Source organism: Xyrauchen texanus, chromosome 3 (assembly GCF_025860055.1).
Source record: "Xyrauchen texanus isolate HMW12.3.18 chromosome 3, RBS_HiC_50CHRs, whole genome shotgun sequence".
Lineage (NCBI taxonomy): Eukaryota > Metazoa > Chordata > Actinopteri > Cypriniformes > Catostomidae > Xyrauchen > Xyrauchen texanus.
The window spans coordinates 10,349,070-10,371,358 of NC_068278.1; the positions used below are offsets into that span (position 1 = coordinate 10,349,070).

Here is a 22,289-nt window from a genome sequence, read left to right on the forward strand (position 1 = left end):
GTCAAGAACGATCGTCCCCTTAGTGCCCCTCGCATGGAGCTTGGAGGTGTGGCTCTCACTTCCCAACTCGTCACGCTGGCTGGCCAGGACCATTCAACCCGTCTACGCGATTCAGTTCGCCAGGCCCCCACCCCATTTCGCCGGCATCCGCTTTGCCTTGATGCACGGCGAAGACACCAACACCCTACGTGCAGAGATCGTGACCCTTTTACTCAAAGATGCTATAGAGCCTGTCCCTCCAGCTGAGATAAAGAAGGGTTTCTACTTTTTGCTCACGCAAAGACACATTCTAACTTTTGTCCGGCATCAAGATTGGTTTGCAGCGGTAGAACTATAGGAGTTCTTCTTATTTCACATCTCTGTCTTGCCTTGACACCGACCCTTCCTACGATTCGCGTTCGACAGCCAGGCATACAAGTACAAGGTCCTCCCCTTCGGCATGTCCCTGTACCCTCGCGTCTTCACGAAGGTCACAGAGGCAGCCCTTGCCCTGCTAAGGGAAGTGGGCATCCGGATTACATGTACACGTACACGGACCAGATTACATTAGTGCAACAATCAAACACAGATCTTCCCCCCAAACCAAACAGAACATTTTTAGATATGCTCATTAACCCTGTGCATGACAGTGCCAACTAGCGTCCATCCCTCTAAACACAAATAGTACATGTACGCCTACTAGAGCCCATGACAACTTTGCCATCAGATTGCTTAAGTCAGGTGTTTCTATATATATATATATATATATATATATATATATATATATATACATGTGGTCATGACAGTGAACAACTTCAAAAGGCGATTTATAGCTTTTATAATGTCTTTTTGTTTTGTTCCATGATTCACGATACAAACATATATGTATGAAGGAGGGAACAAAACAAATTTATTCACACACATTATGTATTTTCCCGGATAACAAAATACCCGACCGGTAGAGAATGCACAGATGAAGTAGGTTCTTTGCCAGACAGATGTTTCCCTTCACAGCTGTTGAAAAGCCATCTTTCAAGAACAACACACATTTTAATTGCACTTGAATGTTTATTTAAAATAAATTAAAAAAATTAAATTCAAAGTTTGAAATCAAGGTGTCTTGCTTTATTGTGTAGGCTTAACCATAACCCTGCTTAACCAAAATAACCCCATAGTACCACCTAGCGTCCAACAAGCAGTAATACCGGTGTTTGTTGTTTTTTTTTCTATGACCAACTGACCAATCAAAACTTGGTCGACCAAGACTCTTCTCATCGACTAACATTTGGTCGACTATTAGGGGCAGCCCTACTAGAAATGGCGCATGTAAGTAACTTGGCAGAGCAGTGTCGATGTCAGGGTATGTGATCATGTTGAATGTGCATGCACATTCTAGAGTGACCGACCTCAAAAGGTGATTTATAGCTTTTATAATGTCTTTGGGATTGTTTGGCACCACTTGAATATGTTTTATATAAACTTAACACTGCTGGAGGACTTTTTGTGTAGTTCAAAAAACATACAAATAACTTTGTCAGCACCAGAAAGATTTAGTGCAAATGCACATTGCATGGACCCTCGCCGTTGACTGTCTGCACTCAGCTCTTGTGAAACAAAATGTTCTTGTACAGTTTCATAGGCTTTGTATCAGCCAGGCTCAAGCAGATCCTTATAAATTCTATAACACCACTGAACATTTTCCTTGCCTTTTTGTACATTTGTCTTGGAGAGCATCCAGGAGACAACAGGACTATTTGGCATTAGTTTGTCTAAGTAAGGCTGGAAGATCTTAGGATTTAAAGGCTGAGAGACAGACTTTGGTCTAGCACTTGAGGAAATGTCTGCTAACTGGAAGCCTGGCCTCTGAGCTGGCAGTAACAATGCTGAAAGACACTACTAATGGAAATAGTGCCCAAAGAGTAGACGCCAGGGAAAACACACACACACACACATACATACACACGTGCCATGTCTAGAAACCTTTGTGCATCAATATAGTGCGATTCAGAGAGGAAGTGTTCAGCTATCTATGCTTTTATCCATTCCCTTAAAGAGATAGTTCACCCAAAAATTTTAATTCCCTTATCGTTTACTCAAACTCATACCATCCCATATGTGAATGATTTTCGTTTTTCTGCTGAACACAAACAAAGATTTTTAGAAGAATATCTCAGCTCTGTAGGTCCATACAATGCAAGTGAAAGATGGCCAGAACTATGAAGCTCCAAAAAGCACTTAAATGTATTATAAAGTAATCCACATTGACTTCCGTGGTTAAATCCATGTCTTCAGAAGTGATATGATAGATGTGGGTGAGAAACAGATCAATATTTAAGTCCTTTTTTACTATAAATTCTCCTCCCAGCCCATTAGGTGGCGATATGCATGAAGAACGCGAATCGCCAAAAACAAAAGAAGAAGAAAGTGGAGATTTATAGTAAAAAAGGACTTGATCTGAAATATTGATCTGATCTGTGTCTTACATTCTAGTTATTTGTTTGACGTATCGTATCTTGTTCTTCCTTAGTTGTGTACATCTGCGGTCCTCTGCAGACATTCTTCCACATAATGAAGTTGTTTGAGGATGAGGTGAAGAACCGGGAAGACTACGCCATCTTCTACCTTGACGTTTTTGCTGAGAGTCTAAGTGGTGATACTTTAAAGCCCTGGCAAATCTCAGACTTTCAGTTCAATGACCCCATCAAGCTATTTCAGGTAACAGTACTAACACACATAATACCTACTGAGGTTTTACTCAAAAACATTATCATCTTTATTTTAAATCATTAGCAGAGGTTTATTAATAGCTTTTATGTTCTTTTTGTTGGATCATTCTAGCAGTTACCTCAATCAACAGCAGTATTCTTAAACACTTCAACAGTCTGCTTTCAAGGTTTTGTACGATTTTTACGATTAAATTTTTTCTTTAAATTTTTTACGTTAACTCTTTCCCCGCCAAACACGGAATTTTCCGGGTTTCCGTGTTTTAGGTGTTATACGGTAAGGAAGACCCCTCCGCATGTTTTGAAAGAGTACGCAACTCTTTGATCAAAGAAACAGACTGCGATCGTCTCAAACATGAAGAAGTGGAGTATTGAGAAGCTCAAAATATCAGACATAAACATGCCTTTTTATCAGCTTTTTGTCTGAAATGTTGTTTTTTGACAAAACCGACCTCTGTTCAATCCATCCATCCATCGTCAACCGCTTATCCTGTGTACAGGGTCGCGGGGGGCTGGAGCCTATCCCAGCTAACATTGGGCGAAAGGCGACCTCTGTTCAAGTCGCAATAAAAAAAGAACAAATGAAGATAAAATAAAATCGTTTTTTTTTGCCTAAAAGCAGAGGCTCAGATCTTTATTGTGATATATAGCATCTTCATATATTCATGGAAGAAAATATTCTGCGGGCCATTAAAGTTTAGCAAAAATCGTCAAAAACCCTGGCGGTGGCTGGCAACTTTTTTTTAAAAATGCTGGCGGGGAAAGAGTTAATGTACTTCTGCATGCACAATTACATTTAAGGGGTTCCAGCAAGGTCTTTTTGATGGCTTTTATTAATTTAACTAATATTCACTTAGTTCAAAAGGCATCCTGGTTGCTTTAATTGTGAATAATCCATCAGGCTTCCATTTATTCAAATGAGTGTTTCTGCAGTCATTTCTCTTAAGGTTGATTAATGCAGCTAGACTCAAGAAACAAGGCATGGGCCTTAATTATTCTGCTTTTGATGTTCACATAAGCACCTTTATTCATTTATTTTAATTAGGTAAAAGCCATTTTTTGGAGGTTTTATTTCTTGAAGATTTTTTGAAGATGCCATCAAAATCCATTTGGGCATTCAAAAGTTTCCTTTCTCGTCATGCTGTTTAAATGAACTCTTTAAAATACTTTTATTGACAACTAGTTGAATAAAACAGATTAGGGACCATTGAGAAATAACTAGAAAAACTGGAGCCTTTTCATTTTGGCAGTTTAATGTACATTACACAACATCTTAATGTGATCAACAAGTTTTAACAGGATTCCTGGACAGAATACTCATCCTTGACTTTCTCTACAGAGGTCTTTATTGATTTAAAAATGTCAACATCTTGAGTGAGGCCTTATTGACATAGCACAAACACAATTTTTTGTTGCTAAAATTAACATTAGTACAGCAAACACTTTTAAGGTGTATTAAATAATGTTACCACCAGTCTTTCAGTGTACTAGGGTGTCAACAATGTTGTAACCAATGCCTAAACATTTAGATTCCAGATTTTGGAGTAAAGTCATTTACATTCTGAAAACTTCTAGTGCACCCAAAGTGCAAAGACAAGATGAAGATCCCATAAAATCGCTTGACGAGCGCAGTTTTCTTTCCTTTGTTGATTGAAACAGCCAGTTTTGGCAGGATAAATCGAAGAGTCATCCCTTTTTTGTTGCAAATCAGGTGTTCAAATGGCAGCTGTCTTGCTGCTGCAATCATGTTACAATGTTTCGAGCTCCATCTGTGCTTTGCGGGCATGTTCTGCTGTGCTACATTGATAAAATGCTTGGCGCAGGTATCAGTATAATGTCTCCCACCATCTGTTTTCCTGATGGTCAATGCATTCGAAATTAGCAGTGTGTAAAGGGAATTAATGGAAAGGAGAAGGGGAGTACAGGGTTGACAATATAAATAATATTTAAAAAAAATAACTGATAGACAGCTGACCATAAACACTCTCTCTCTGTTGCACCACCATCTGCAGTCTGCCTTTATCCCTCCGGAGGCTTGATTAGCCAGATAAGGGACCGGGTGTGTAGAATCATGACCCGGCCCCGCCCTCCACCCTGTCACATTCCTCCCTGGTTCTCTCAGGCCGGGGAGCCCCCAGCATGACGTACACCCCCCTTCCCTGGGGGAGGGTGTGCCTTAGCCCCGTCTGCTGGTAGGTCATACCCACCTTTCTGAATCTGGGAGGGGACAGGGGGAGGGAAACAATAATTATTAAAATAGGGGGTACTTCTTGTAACAGTGTAGTACCCCCAACAAAAAAACACTGTAAAATTTAAAAGAGAGGGAAAAGGCCAAGGCAGTGGGAGAGAGAGAGAGAGAGAGAGAGAGAAAACCCCACTTACTCGCCGGTTATCCGATACGCCGTAGCTTGGTCCTCGGCCACTCCTCCACCCTCTAATGGACGACAGCCGCACCACCCAGGGCGGATCGGAGGCAGTCCTTCGGCCCCTGATAGACGTAACGCCCCTCCGCGTTCTCAGGGAACAGAAGGGGTCTCCCCCGCCCCTGGCAGCGGTTCTCCCACTCCAGGCGGTCGGCCGGGAGCCCCTCTCCGCTCACGTTCGGGGGTCCTCTCTTGACCCCGCTGCGTTTAGCGGCTGGTAGAGGCCTCCCCCCACCCCTGGAAGCAGCCCTGACCGTTCCAGGTGGTCGGCTAGGAGCCCCTTCTACCCTTGCGGTTGGCGTCTGTTTCTCCGCTTCCAGGCGGCCGGGCTCCTCCATCCCCCGGCAGATGGCCGTGGCTGCTCCGTGGGGATGGATAGTAGCGGCAAGACTTCCACTACAGCGTATCCCTACTCCTTCCCGGGTTTCGGCACCAGTGTAAAGGGAACAAGGGAAAGGAGGAGGCGAGAATTGTCTTGACGATATAAATGAAAAAAGAACTTAAACGAAAAGACACAATCAATATTGGATGAACAGATAAATTAATAAGTAAACAAATAAGGTTATTTGTGCACTAGTTGATAACAACAAAGTGGTGGCATGATTGTTGCAGGGAACTGTAAAAATTACAATCAGAGAGAGAAGGAAAAAAGTCATTAACTTGCTGCCATGCATGAAAATCGTCCGTACAGTATATTGCCTCCTCATCCTCGTCTCCTATCTTTGGGGAGTCATAAACATCACTTGGTGTTGCACTTTTAGTGCCTGGCTTCAGCACCATTATGAAAAAGGATTGCTAAATTTGATTGTGTTGTTTATTGTAAAATTCTTGTGTCAGAAGTTGATATTTCACCTTTGGACAAGACCATGTAATGTTCTTTTATATCTCTTATCCTATCTGAATGTTTTTGTCTTTGTCTCCCCAGTCTGTGTTCATTGTAACGTACCGTGAACCTGATAACCCAGAGTATTCGACTTTTCGAAAAGAACTCCACCAGAGAGCAATGCAGGACTTTAATGTGAAATTGGAACCCTCAATGGTAAGTTGCTCATAAACAAGATCACATTTGTTTGCATATGAGCAAAGCCATCTGTTACATCATATTTAATCCAAGCATATGTCCAGAGTCTAGCATAATTCTCATTTGGCCTTGTTTCATGGTCAAACTGTTGACAGTACTGCACGACTCATATAACTCTATAAGGTTTCAAGGAACTAAACCATGTCTACTCCGGCTACAAGATCAGATGCGACACTTTAAAGTGCTTGAGTCATAAGTTTGGCTTCCTCATGTCAGTCCCATTTTCCTGAATCAGCTGTGGTCTTGGACATAAGTAGGAAATAGCACAGAAACCCTAGATCCACATGTGTGTGCCAAATTAAAGCATCCAAGAAAAGTAACCTTAGATTAAAGCCCTAAGCTACATACCCCAATATACTGTATTATCTTTATGATTAAGTAATAGATCAGATTTCTGGTTACCGCAATTATATTCATTACGGCTACATAAGCGTCCCCTTTTTTAATGCAGTGCATAGTAGGGCTGTAACAACTAATCGATAAAATCGATTATTATCAATAATGGAAATCATCGACAGTTACTTTTATTATCAGTTAGTTAGATAAATGCTGTGACGTCACTTTACAGCCCAGTAAATAATGATGAAACTCATTTGAAAAACAATGGAAACAAGCTGAAAAAACATTGATTAAACTCGCTTTACCACACTTTCAGTTTCAATGTAATCAATCGTGCAGCATTCATGAATGTCACACTGATGTCTCAGAGCTCAAAGTGTCTGGTTTAAAGTGTTTTAGATCGTTTCTTATCATGCAAGTGCATGTAGTACAATGTGAATCTGCACTGCGTTTACAGATGATTGTACTATATTCAACTGGGTATAATGCTGAATATAATGTGTAATAATGCTAAGGGTCCTGATATTTGATCAGACTGATAATGCCAAATGTATTGTCTGATTCCACCAGTAAATTTATACTATGGCAAACATTGTTTTACTGGATGAACATACACATATTTTTGAAAAGAATACTTTACAAAAATTTAATCAGTGACAATACCATTTTAATACCTACAATATTAATTTAAAATACTTAAAATGTATGTAATCAGTGAGAGTGTACAAGCATAAGTATCTAACATAATTATTCATATTTCTATTTGGTGTCACCATTGCCCTCTGCTGGGCTGATGTTTTTGTCCCACTCTCTGTCCCCAATGTATCATTTGACTCTTTAATGAACAGTACTTTAGGTTCTACAAAGTTTTACAATTAATGAAAGGTTTTGCATATGTACTGAAATTAATAATAATAATAATAATAAATTCAAACTTAACTTTTCGTGATTCAGGCTTTGTTCAAGAGTGTATAGAATCATGAATTCAGTAATGTAAATCGAACCAAATCCTTACACCCTTTATCATTTTGTAAAATAATAAATATATTAATAAAATACAGGAAATAAAAATAACTTTTTTAGCAGATTAATCGATTAATCGAAGAAATAATCGAAGATTAATTGATTATCAAAATAATTGTTCGTTTGTGTGTAGTGTGTAGGCAGTAGGGATGACCAAAGAATATACAGCATATTTTATACATGCTGGTGATTTGATACATTTGTTTGTTTATTTATGCAAGATAAATGCAAGGAGGAGGCAAGACTTTGTGTTTCTCAGCAACATTTATGATTGCAATGTTGAACAGTGACAGTCTCAAATGGACAAACATTATCTTAGTTTGATGGTTAAATCCAGTAATAGATCTTCGAAAACATCTTATAAGAACTTTCGTTAATAAATCGTTACAAACATAATATATATAATGCTTAAATCTTTAGTTAATGTTTTTTCAAATAGTTAGAAATATAACAGTGTGCTTGTTAATGTTTTCTAATTCATTTAACATTAAATAATGTTAGCATTATGTAATGTAAATATATTAAACTTTAAACTTTCATTCCTTTATGGCATTTATGGCCTTTTTAACATCTACAAATTATATGGTAACACTTTACAATAAGGTTCCATTTGTTAACATTAGTTAACTACATTAGGTAACATGAATTAACAATGAAGCAGTGGGGATTTCTTTAAGACAGCAAGGGAAGCTCAGCTTCCCCTATAATGTCAAAAAAATAATGGTCAAATATGTACTATTGTGTAAACAATTTATTGACTAAAAATGCGTTAGAACACGTTCATCTCGAAGACGAGTTCGTTCAGAATCAGCTACATTACATATAGCAGGTCGGCTGACTCGATTTACTTCTCATACATTCCCGTAGCGTCAGTGCATTTCCCTGTTGAAGCCGAGCGTCCGTTGACTCCATGGGCTGCTCTGAACAGTTTTTTTCAGTGCTCCGAAAATAGACGGTCATTGGATAAATGCTGCGATTATGTCCCGCCCACGGACACTCAGCGTCTCTGGGGGTGAATGAGGAGTGGGCTGGCCCGGACTCCAGGCTTCCGCGTGATGATTGGAGGATCTGTCGAAAGACTGCATCTCCTTTTGATTGACAGCGAATCTGTACTATAAGAAGTCACTGAAGCTATTTTGCGCTCAGTCCCATCGCGGATTTCTCAAGTGTAGTCGAAAGACAAACTGCTGCAACCTATTTCTTTATATTTGTTTGGCGAAATTGCTAGTCAATTTGCATAATACATTTCACACAATTATACACCACATTCCTTGTTTCAGTTTTACCAAGTTTAATATATTTTGTTTTAGAGCGTTCGTTCGTTCGTTCGTTCGTTCGTTCGTTCGTTCGTTCATTCATTCATTCATACAGTAGGCTAGGCTAGCGTCGTACGGGTGAAACTGCGCACGATGGCAGACGGTGCTAATATTGTCGACCTGATTTTGGCGAAGCCATTTGAAAGTCTTCCTTACGAGGAAAAAATTTGAATTAAACAGCAGGGCAGATCAACACCTAAGATTGATTTAGTGCAAAAAATAGGGTAAATAAGTTTATAATGTAGGCCGAAAATGAGCTTCCCCTCTTTGAAAGACCAGCAGCCGCCACTGCAATGAAGAATAATTTTACTGCATTTATTAAACTTAAAGTTCATTTCAAAATATACTAGTACATTTTTAAAATCAAAAGTTGTGTTTGCTAACATTAGTTAATTCACTATGAACTAACATGAACTAACAACAAACAACTGTATTTATATTTACTAACATTAACAAAGATGAATAAATGCTGTAAAAATATATATTGTTTATTATTTGTTCATGATAACTAATGCATTTACTAATGTTAATGAACGAAGCCTTCTTCTAAAGTGTTACTAATGATTTTAACAAATGTTAGATAATGATTAACAAATCATTTGTTAATGTATATTTGAAGGCTTACAAATGTCATTAAACTTTATCCTAAAATATTCATAAAATGACCATATGCACTTTTTCATATACAAATGTTTTCATAAAATATTCATATTTTTCACCACTTCACACATTATTCATGTTTACAAGTGATTCATTAATGTCCAGCTAATTATTAACCAAGGTCTGTAAAAGCCAATCATTTACTGTTTGTTTGCTGTTGTACAGTATGTTTGCATGCTTTTACTATCTATACATATTTACAATTCATTAAGTAATTATTTGTTCATATTTTTGAACTATTCATGCATTGTAAATGTTTATAAGGGATTGCGAATAATTATTAACCTATTAATTAGTACCTTTATGGGCATTAGACATTAGAGCTACTGTAGCAAAGTTTATGAAAGGGTGGGTTGATATGTATTTTATAAAATATATAACATTTATTTTATATTTTATATATCTCAAATATTCTAAACTGGATAATGCATTATTAAATTATTTACTATAAAATGTTCATAATTATGTTTGTTTTACTTTACCTTGTCATGACTAATGTGGGGCAAGTTGAACCACTGGACAGTTTTTTTTTAAAGTCATCAAATTTCTATGGCTCTTAACTTTTAGGTGCTCCTTTATAATATCATTTGATTTGAGACATCACCTTGTTTGTCCTTGCATATTGGACATCTTAAAGGGATAGTTCACCCTAAAATGAAAATTCTCTCATCATTTACTCACCCTCATGCCATGTTTATGAATATCTTTCTTCTGCAGAACACAAAGATTTGTAAAAAATATCTAAGCTCTGTAGCTCCATTCATTGCAAGTAAACAGGGTCCAACATTTTCAAGGTACAAAAATCACATAAAGGCAGCATAAAAGTAATCCATAATAGTCCAGTGGTTAAATCCATATCTTCAGAAGCTATATGATAGGTGTGGGTGAAAAACAGATCAATGATGAAGTCCTTTTTTTGCTTGAATGCACTACTTTTACGTTACATTCTTCTTTTGTTTTTGGTGATTTCTGCATATCGCCACCTACTGGGCAGGGAGGAGAATGTATATTAAAAAAATGCTTAAATGTTGATTTCTTTCTCACCCACACCTATCATATAGCTTCTGAAGATATAGATTTAAACACTGGAGTCTTATGAATTACTTTTACACTGCCTTTATGTGCTTTTTGGAGCTTTGAAATGTTGGTCACCATTCACTTGCATTTTGAGGACATACAGAGCTAAGATATTCTTCTAAAAATCTTTGTTTGTGTTCAGCAGAAGTAAGAAAGTCATACACATCTGAGATGGCATGAGGCTGAGAAAATAATGAGAGAATTTTCATTTTTGGTTGAATTATACCGTTAAGTAAACATAGGCAAATCTTTCCCCAGTCTCCTCTATGTTTGTACAGGATGATATGTAGCTGTAGAATACTTGATGTTTCCTTGTATTAAAGCTGTTTTGTTTTTCCTCAGATGGATTTTATTGCTGGCTGTTTTCATGATGGTTTTGTGCTATATGCAAAAGCCCTGAGTGAAGCATTAGCAGACGGTGTGCCTCAAAATGATGGAATCAACATTACTGTGAGAATGGAGAACCGCAGGATCTGGGGTGCGTTCAATGCAATCTCTGTGCTGTCCTGCATGGTTTTGTAATGCAAAGATATGTTGTGGGGTCTAATGGTAGAAGATGAAAAAGAGAAGGTCATTTTACTCACATTTGAAGTACCTGCAATTAGGGCTGCAACAACTAATCAATAAAATCGATAATTAATAAATCATGAAAATCATGGACAATGAACAGCATTATCGATTCGTTTGCGGCGAGCAAGGAGAAGCTCCATCAGTGATGTCATATCACAGGCAAGTGAAAAATGTGTTGCGTTATGGAACTCATTTGAAAAACAAAGGAGACATGTTGAAGTGGAAAAACAAGACCCAAGTTATCCAGCGCATGAGAGCACTTTATAATCACTTCAAAGAATATCTTAATAAGCATTCAGTTTATTGTGGAGCGGTTGCTGCTTCAGGTGCGCTGAAAGGGAATGTGTTCTGTTTGATGCACGAGAGTTGTTTCTCTCCAATGCATCACTTACATTTTACTGCTATTTTCTATAGTTTACAATTTTAACATGTTACGAATTCAAAATCAGCCACATATTTCGCAAAACTGTTTGTTCTTACCACAAGCGAGTGTCCGTTAAACTTACCAGAGCAAGTGAGCACGCACATGTAATGTCTGATTTCACTAGTAAATGGCAAACATACTGGATAAATATAAACTTTTTTTTAAAGGATAGTTTATAAAAATGTAATCAGTGAAAATACTATTTTAAAAACTGGAATAATAAAATACTTAAATGTATGTAATCAGTGACAGTGTACAAGCATAAGTATCTAACATAATTATGTATTTTTCAGCTGGGTAGAATTATTAATATTTCTATTTTCGTGTCACTATTGCCCTCAGCTGGGCTGATTTTTTGTCCAACTCCATGCCCTATGGATCATTTTACTGTTTAATGATGAGCACTTTTTCTTACGTTTTACAAGTAAAGTAACTGATTCTAATAATAATTAAATCAAACCAAATCTTTATGGCCTTTATCATATCAGCTTTTTGAAAAATCATATTTTAATAAAATACAGGAAATATTTGTTTTCCAATTAATCATAGAAATAATTGAAGATTAATCGATTATCAAAATAATCATTGTTTCCAGCCCTTCCGGCTTTTAATTACATCTGCAGTTACACTGCTAACCTTACCCTTAATCCTAAACCTAACCTAACTCTTACCCTAAACCCTACTCTTAACACTAAACCTAACCCTAACCCTTAAACTAAATCCTTATTTAAACAGTAACCCTAATCTTAACCCTAACCCTACCCTGACCCTTAAACTTAATCCTTATCTAAACCCTAATCTTAACACTAAACCTAACCCTACCTTAACCCTTAACCTAAATCCTTATCTAAACCCTAACCCTAAACTTAACACTAAACCTAACCCTACCCTAAAATTAACCCTACCCTAACCCTAACCTAAATCCTTATCTAAACCTTACCAAATTTTTACCCTAAACCTAAACCTACCCGTACCTCAACCTCAGTAGCAGTAAATGTGAATTCTATGGAGAATTATGCAGAACAGCATTTAGTTACACAATAAGTATATTGTATTGTATGTATTTTAATGTGAGTGCGTAGTATTTAAAGACACCTAATACAAAGTGAGACCAATGTTTTTTGCAGTGCAACATTTAAAGCTTCACAATTCGAGGAAGTGATGACACATATTTAGCAGCTGTGTTAAACTGCAGAGTTTTGGCATCTTCGCTTAGATTGTTTTTAAAGTGAACTGGAGACTTGAAAGAGCTCTTCTGAGGCTGATGTTGGGGAACTCGCTCTCTCAGGGAGTGTAGAGGTCACAGTGCTTGATTGAGAGTGAGTCCCAGTCAGCTTGTGGATGGAAAATATGTTTCTAATACACAACCCTTCTGCCGAGATCTCTCCCTGGTGGAGACTATACTCTCTGTGCCAAACACACACTGGAACCAGGCAGAATTTTGGAGCAGATAGCAGTTATCTGTATTTTCTCTTTTAATTATCAGCACCTCACTGGACTTTTAAGCAGTGGTTCTCAAAAAGCAATATATCTACTGATGTTTCTGTTCAATGACGTTGCAGCTTAGTGTGTGGAATAGCAGTGAAATGTAATCTGTTAGCAGATTTTCAGTTAGATTTGTACTAATATATCAAATTTTTATGCACACTTTAGTTTCAGTTTTGCGATTTGTGAAAATTGCGATTCAGAAGTCAGAAGTTTACATACACTTAAGTTGGAAGTCATTAAAAGTCATTTTTTAACCACTCCACAGATTTAATATGAACAAACTATAGTTTTGACAAGTCGTTTAGGACATCTATTTTTGGCATGACCCAAGTAATTTTTCCAACAATTGTTTACAGACAGATTGATTCAATTTTAAATGACTATATCATAATTCCAGTGAGTCAGAAGTTTACATACACTAAGTTAACAGTGCCTTTAAGCAGCTTGGAAAATTCCAGAAAATTATGCCAAGTCTTTAGACAATAAGCCAAAAAGTGTGAAAAATGTGAAAATCAATCCCAGAACAACAACAAAGGACCTTGTGAAGATGCTAGAGGAAACAGCTAGACAAGTATCTATATCCACAGCAAAATTGGCATAACCTGAAAGGCTGCTCAGCAAGGAAAATGCCACTGCTACAAAACCGCCATAAAAAAGTTTGCAAGTGCACATGGGGACAAAGATTTTACTTTTTGGAGACATGTCCTCTGGTCTAATGAAACAAAATTGAACTGTTTGGCTATAATGACCATTGTTATGATTGGAGGAAAAAGGGTGAAGCTTGCAAGCCGAAGAACACAATCCCAACCATGAAGCATGTGGGGCAGCATCATGTTGTGGGTGTGATTTGCTGCAGGAGGGACTGGTGCACTTCACAAAATAAATGACATCATGAGGAAGGAAAATTATGTGGATATATTGAAGCAACATCTCAAGACATCAGCCAGGAAGTTAAAACTCCATCACAAAGCCCTGACCTCAATCTGGCTAAGGTTTATGTAAACTTCTGACTTCAACTGTAAATAGTGTCACATTTCAGCACTTTCAAAATCTGCGATTAATCGTGATTAACTAGAAAAATTATGCAATTAATCTTGATTTAAAAAGTTTCATCACTAATCTGTGCATCATTCGTTCATTCCATATTCAATTAAGAATCCAAAATTGTAAAAATGAAAAACGACTTATTTCATTAACCATTTACAAAGCCAATATTAAAAAACAAACCAAAAAAACCAAACGGCTTGTTTTTCGTACTTTCGATTTTATGCTCAAGTTAAAAATAAGAAATTGGAATAATGGCAACGGGACACTGTGCATTTTGATCATTTGATTTTCCATCTAAAAAGAAACCAAAAGCGGTTAATAATGAATTTGCGCATGTGGGTGGCCTTGAAACGCCCCTTTCTTCTGATTGGTCAACCTGCACCATATATTCTTCCTCAATGCCATGAGACAGAATGACAGTTCACTGCTGCTTAATTGTTCTGATGAATTAGTCTCAGTTAATATTAAATTCTTTATTATTTATTCTCCAAAATGCACCATGAAGATTGCAGCTGTGCTATCTCTCTCAACACATTGTGTGTAACACATACATAATAGTAAAATGTTCATTGAATTCAGTCACTGATGAAGGGGTTTTGCCTTCTTGCCAGCATGCTCATGCATTCGCAGCATTGGGACAATCATTGGGTGATTAGCGAGAGAGATGAATATTAGGCTACATAATGTATATAGATGTTTATAAATGAGTCCCTCGCTCTGTATGCCAAATGTCTTCTTACAGTTATCATTCCTTGTGCCACATGGCATTCGCAGTTAGGGTGGCTGACATCCCGATAATACCGAGACAGTCACGATTTTACTAACCATGTACCGATGGACCTAGAGACGTCTTTTGTCCCAATCATTTTTGTTTTAAATAAGCATTTTAAATTGGCATTGCTGTTTTGTGCTTGAGAACCAGTAGAAAGTAACAAAAGAAACGCTCGCTACAATTTCATTAGGGTAGTTTTCTCAGAGCGACTACTGGCTCAAAACTTCCCTCGCCTCCTCCGCCTCCCATATCATTATACTTGCTTTTTATCTAAACACAAACATTACAACAATTCTCAGTTATTTTGGTCAAATACCTGTAAACTGTGCTGCTTCTATTGGGTTTATTGTCATGTTACTTATTGCAGTGCTATGAACAAAACAAAATGCAGTTCAGGAAATATCCAATCTAACGGCTGCATCCAAGCAGACAAAGCTGCACTCATGGCTGTGAATTATAACGGCTACAACAGTAAATTACAAATAATAAATAGGAAGACATTAATACATTTAATGTAAGACAATAAGTATTTACATAACAGTGGATAGGACAAGAAAATAAAATGAGCAAAATGCACAGTGTCCTGTGGCCATTTTTCCAATTTCCCATTTTTAACTTGAACATAAAATCAAAAGTATGAAAAACATGTTTTTTTTTGTTTTTTAATATTGGTTTTGTAAAGGATTAATGAAATTTCCAATTTTGTATTCTTTTTCGCTCCAATTTGGAATTCCCAATGCACTCTAATTCCTCGTTGTGGCGTAGTCACTCGCCTCAATCCGGGTAGCAGAGGACAAATTCTCAGTTGCCTCCGCGTCTGAGAACGCCAATCCTATCACGTGGCTTTTTAGACACGGCTACTGAGTGAGAAAATGTTTTTCTGCTGTGTGCATATTAGATGCAAACTTTGGGGAAGAGCAAAATTATCAGGAATTATCAGTGTCCTGAGCTATAAAATAGCAACTACTGAGCAAAATACATTTCCTCTAGGTCTTAAAAATTATTCTTGGCTAACAAAAAGGAAGCAATATCTGAACTTTTTATTTTATAGCTTTGAAAGCAATTCTCAGATTGAACTGTTTATTTGATCCCTGCTGATGTTTGTTCATCTCAGGGGTGACTGGCCTTGTTAGCACAGACTGGAACAACGCTAGATACACTGACTTCAGCCTTTGGGGAATGACTAACCTGAAAACTGGACAATATGCAGTAAGTTGAGGGTCAACAAACTCATTCACTTCATGAAAAGACAACAGATGGACTCTTTTTCATGCATAAATAGGGTAGACCGATTACAGTTATAAAACCTACAAATCTGTCTGTCTGTCTGTTTGTCTATCTATCAATCAATCTGTCTGTCTGTCTCTATCTGTCTATCTGTATGTCTGTCTGTCTGTCTATCTATCAATCAATCTGTCTGTCTGTCTCTATCTGTCTGTCTATCTGTCTGTCTGTCTGTCTGTCTGTCTGTCTATCTATCTGTTTTTCTGTCTGTCTGTCTCTATCTATCTATCTGTCTGTCTGTCTGTCTGTCTGTCTGTCTGTCTGTCTATCTAATCTATCATCTGTCATCTGTCTACCTCTATCTGGCTGTCTGTTTGTCTGTCTGTCTATCTGTCTATCACTATGTAGGCTTTCAACCAATTAATTAATTAATTTATCAGTCTGGCTTACTTGTGCCAAAAAATTTAAATGTCCTCTAAGGATTTTGCATCAATGTGTGGACTGCATCATTTAATTTCCCACACAGAGAGAGGATGCTGCTGTATGTGAAGGTGCACACTAATAGTGAAAGTTCAAAAAAGGGAAACATTCACAGTGTTACAACTGTACTCGGTCTACCCTAATAGTGATAAACCTTAGTAGTGTCTATGATTTCATCAGTTGCTTGCTGTGTTTATGCAATTGTCTGGCATTTTGACAAATGCAGTTAATGATGTTGATATAAAGGCAGATGCCTTGGGCAGTAATGTTACATTGAAATAGTGTTGGGGAGTAACTAACTTAAAAACTTAAAAAAGGGGCAGTTCATCCAAGTCTCGAACATTCTGTCACTTACTCTTTACCCTTATATTGTTCCAAACCCATATGACTTTCTTTTATCCATGGAACACAAAAGGAGATGTTAGGCAGAATGTTAGCCTCAGTCACCATTCACTTTCATTGTATTTTGCAGCTTAGCAGACTGATGCAAGAATAAAAATAAACTCAATTAGAATCTCTATCTCATACAGCGTTGGGAGGTCCGAATAATTTTAGTGATTGATTGATTGATTGATAGTGGGTATTCATGACTTCTGAGTATTTTACCATATTGCTGTAGTTTTGAGGTTCCCTACGCCAGTGTCACATTAACTGATTTTTCCTGTGATTTTTTTAGGCATAACCTTCATTTACATAATCGCTGGCCAGTAGGTGAGAGACGGAGTACATATTAGCCTCTGTCATCGTGAGTCCGTTAATTAATTGACAGTTGGCAAGCCTCGTGGTGATAAATCCACAATAACACACATTCACAAGTTAAAGTTACTCCGTGAATCACATCCTAAATCACTCTATTACAACTGTTTATGTTCACAAAGTACTCCTTATTTCAGCAATCCCCATGTGACAGGGAATCAGAGAGAGAGGCTTATTGCAAAAATAGAAAGAAAATAATGGTTGCCTTGCTGGTAAAAATGCGACTGAGTTATACCACGCATTGTTGCCATAGTTACCCCATATGACACCAATAAATTCAGACTTTCTATTCATCTGCTTATAAAGTTAAAGTCAATTGCATAAACTCGCACAGTGAATCCTCTGCAGAAAAACATCATTTCCCATCAGAGAGCATAGATAAAAATAAAACAGAATATAGCTGTCAATCTCACAAACTGTTCCTGATTGGCAGGTTTTGGATGATCAGGATCCTTCTTTATTATGTGCAGGATGTTGTTGGATATATGATTTGCTATATTTTTTCCTTAAATCAAATATGCTTATGATTATTTCGTATTACAGATTGTTGGTGACTACAATGGGACCAGTAAAGAAATCTTGTGGTCACCAACAGAGAAGATTCAATGGCCCAAGGGTTTCCCACCTCTGGACTACCCACCATGTGGATTCTTACCATGCAAGGAAGGTAGGGACATTTCTTTCCTATTAGTGTAACCTTAAAAATTTATATAACTAATTCTCATTCTAAACCATTCTGGCTGTTACTTATAAAATCTTATTTAAATAATGCACAATTAGCTGAAAAAAGCACAAGATGTCAAGCACAAGATAAGACAATAAACACTCTGCATTTTAAATAACTGTCTGGTCTCAATGCTGTATTCTACTGTATTATTTATTATATTTCTGTATGTTTTGGAGTTGTTGTGAATGTTTTCTTTATGTTCAGTGTTTTCAGAGCTGATTAGATTTTTTATTTGATTTAAAAATTTTTTTATGAAAAATCCACTTCATATTAGCTCCATATTTAACAACATTGGCCTCTGAGACAGTGAATACGAATTTCTGACAGCTACGGGTCACTACTGTGTCTGTGGAGGCATTAAACCCATCATAAACAAATAACGAGAAAGAACAGCAAAGGCCTAGAACAGACTACTTTGAAATATATTAAATGCTGATAACTGATAAAACAACAGAAGGATTTATCAAGGCACCCACATTTGAAATATATGGGGCATTTCTATCACGTTTGGTGGAATTTTTGTCCTGAGCCCCGGCTAATTTCTGACCATGATTCCATCTAATGTACCAAAAGTTCAGCAGGAAAACATTACATCTGTATTTTATAATAAGTATAATAACTGATCTTTCTGCCTTTTATTCCATCCATTAATTTCAAATAATATTAATTTCCAACTAGTTTTGTTCCCTTTTCCTTCAGAACAGGTGCAGAAGCTGTTCAGTAATGGATCTTACTTTAATTTTCCAGATCACCTTCCTGTGCTTGGAATTGTAGCAGTGGGGTCTGGATTAGCACTCATTATTTTTGGAATATCCAGTTTTCTGATCTACAGGTACGTTTTTACTAGCACTGTCAGAATTAACGCTTTGACTAATGCGATTAATTTTAAACGTTTAACACGTTAATTCTTCATAATTGCAATGAATGTATTTACCGTTAATACAGCATAAAAGCTGGTGTTAAGGGTGGAACCTTTGTAATGTATCTGCCCGGAGTCATTACACTGACGCACAGGCCACAGCGCCAGAGCCAGAGCCCTTACAAGCTTAGCATAAAATAGCACAATGTGGCAGTCCGACGATAGTTAACCGTTACGCTCTCTCCTATGATAGAGCAGCAGAGGCTATCTCATTAAATAAAATAATCTCTGATTAGAGCTTCCCTGTCAGTACATTTTAATTACCACAGAAGCACACAAAATCCCAACTATCACCAAAACGCAGAATGGGATGTCACACTGGTGTTGCCGCTTTGGGGCGAATTATGAATTCAGCTTCACGATTGCTGTAGACAGCCACAGTCTAACGGCAAATTAATATTGTAGAGGATGAGAGGGATTTAATGCCCATTGCAATAAATATGCAACCTATGGGGGACTAGCTCTTTTAATTAGTCAGTTTCTCACTTAGACTTTAGGAAACGTTTAATGTTAATTGAATTTGTGATATTTTAGTGCATTGCTATCTTTATACTGTGGAAGGCTTTGTTTGGAAAATGTTAATAAAGCATTATATTGCTAATTATTGTTTTGTCTTTCCTAAAATGGAAATAAATGAATTTTGATGAGAAAAGAAGTATATATAGTCAAATGTCAGCACTTTTAACATCTGCGATTATTCATGATGAACTACAAAAAATGATGCGATTTATTTGCATTTAAACTTTTAATCGACTGACAGCACTAGCTTTTAATATTATAAACTTGTATTGTTTTATCTTTCATATTTTGGGGAATATGTAGAATACTCAAAAAAGATTGTATATTAATCTGAAGAAGACCTGCTGGAAACTGCAGCTCTGGGTTTTATTTTACAGGAAGAGCTTCTATAGGTGCCAGAGTGAAATTTACATGATTGTTTTTGATGCAAATGCAGATAGTCTAAATATTTTACTGCTAGTTTCATTCAATCAGCAGTTATTAAAAAAAAACAAAAAAACATGTTGACCCCATTGCCTCAATTATGATTAAGATAATATTAATAAAAATATTAATACAAATAATTGTATTCTTATTTATACTTGTAGTGCTAACTTATTAACTAATACTAATATTATTATTATACTAAAAGTACTAAATAGTAATTAACAAAACACTAAAGCAAGTTATTCATATATAATAGTTATATGCTACATTATAACAATTATTATTTAAAATTATATTATACAAAATTATATGAAAAGGAAACACATTATTTTTGTCATGAAAAAATATTAAAGGAATAATCCAGGTTCAATACAAGTTAAGCTCTATTGACAGCATTTATGGCATAATGTTGATTACCACGAAAATAATTTGGATTAATCTCTCCTTAAAAAATCTACAATTGAGTTTATAGTGAGGCCCTTACAATGGAACTGAATGGGGCCACTTTTTGGAGAGTTTAAAGGCAGAAATGTGAAGCTTATAATTTTATAAAAGCACTTACATCAATTATTCTGTTAATTATACTGTTTGAGCTGTAAAGTTTAAATCATCAGTTTTAGGGTTTTAACATTTACGACGTTATGTCGTCATGGCAACAAAGTTGTAAAATTGGATATAACTAGACATAAAATGTTAGCAAGTGATTTTATCACACTAAAATCATGTTAACATGCATATTGTTTATGTCTCATGGCTATAATTTTGAAACAATGAGTATATTAACAGTTCTGAATTGGCCCCATTCACTTCCCGGAAATGCATGACGAGCTGACGTGGTCGTGGAGGGCACCTTTTACTCCCCGTAACCGACCCCTCCGCTCGTCCGCTCTCACTACCCTGGATGGTGGGGCGGTCCACGGGTACACGGAAGTCCCCCAGGTGGATAGGGCGGTTGTGATCCACCTATGCCCCAAGACCTGGCGGCACCACCCGGTACTCCCCTCCAGAGCCTGTAGGAAGATGTCATCATTGACCTCCAAAGCCTACAGCGCCATCGGACAGGCCGCTTCCACCCTACATTCCATGGCTCTCCTGCAGGTCCATCAAGCCAAGGCACTTAACGATCTGCACCTGGGTAGTCCAGACTCTGATGTGCTGCAGGAACTGCGCTCTGCCACCGACCTTGCTCTCAGAGCCACGAAGGTCACAGCACAGGCACTTGGGCGGGCTATGGCCACCCTCGTGGTCCAGGAGCACCACCTGCTGTATCTCTTGCACTACGGAGGTTTCTTCCACTAATCCGGGGCAAGCACGTTTTGCGGTAGCGCACATAATTCGCCAAGGCGGCGTGCGCTCTCGTCATATGTCACAACTCGCCCGCCATCTCCTCCTTTGGAGTGAGCCACGACTCAGGTCGCTGCACGCCACTCACATCCCTGGCAACCGTAACACGACGGCGGACGCGTTGTCGCGAGAGTGGAGTCTCCACCCCCAGTTGGTCCAGCTGATATGGGACCAATTCGGCAAGGCACAGATAGATCTTTTTGCCTCCCAAGACAACTCCCACTGCCCTCTCTGGTATTCCTTGACAAGAGCTCCTCTCGGGACAGACGTGCTGGCACACAGCTGGCCCCGGGGGCTGTGCAAGTACACATTTCCCCCAGTGAGCCTGGTGGCCCCTTACTGTCCCACCCAGGCCTGGTTCTCGGATCTTACGCTCCTCGTGACAGCACCTCCCTGGAAAATTCCCCTGAGGAAGGACCTTCTTTCTCAGGGATGGGCCACCCTCTGGCACCCGCACCCAGACCTCTGGAACCTCCACATATGGCCCCTGAAAGGGATGCGGAAGTTCTAGTGGATCTACCACCTGCAGTTGTAGACACAATCAACCAAGCCAGAGCTCCCTCCACCATGCAACTTTACACCCTTAAGTGGCGCTTGTTCACAAATTGGTGTTCTTCCTGAGCCGAAGACCCGCAGAGGTGCGCAGTTCGGTCAGTGCTTTCATTCGTGCAGGAGAGGTTGGAGGGGAGGCTGTCCACCCTGAAGGTGTATGTAGCTCCTATCGCAGCCTACCACAATGCAGTAGATGGCAAGTCCCTAGGTAAGCACGACTTGATTATCAGGTTCCTGAAAGGCGCCCGGAGACTGAACACGCGTTAGCCTCCATTAAGAGGGTTGGGGATCTGCAAGCGTTCTCTTTCAGCGACACCTGCCTGGAGTTCGGTCTGGTACATTCTTACATTATTCTGAGGCCGCGACCGGGCTATGTGCCCAAGGTTCCTACGACCCACTTCAGGGACCAGGTTGTGAACC

General features: G+C 38.1%; 1 protein-coding gene across 1 annotated transcript in view; it reads left to right on the forward strand.

Annotated features, from left to right (window-relative positions):
• npr2 (natriuretic peptide receptor 2) overlaps window positions 1-22,289 on the forward strand; it is a 108,952-nt gene that overhangs the window by 11,370 nt on the left and 75,293 nt on the right. Inside the window, exons 2-7 of the mRNA XM_052105133.1 lie at window positions 2,507-2,694; window positions 6,051-6,164; window positions 10,964-11,099; window positions 16,037-16,131; window positions 17,926-18,049; window positions 18,857-18,941. Coding sequence (XP_051961093.1) covers window positions 2,507-2,694; window positions 6,051-6,164; window positions 10,964-11,099; window positions 16,037-16,131; window positions 17,926-18,049; window positions 18,857-18,941 — 742 coding nt within the window. The remainder of the gene's footprint in view (window positions 1-2,506; window positions 2,695-6,050; window positions 6,165-10,963; window positions 11,100-16,036; window positions 16,132-17,925; window positions 18,050-18,856; window positions 18,942-22,289) is intronic.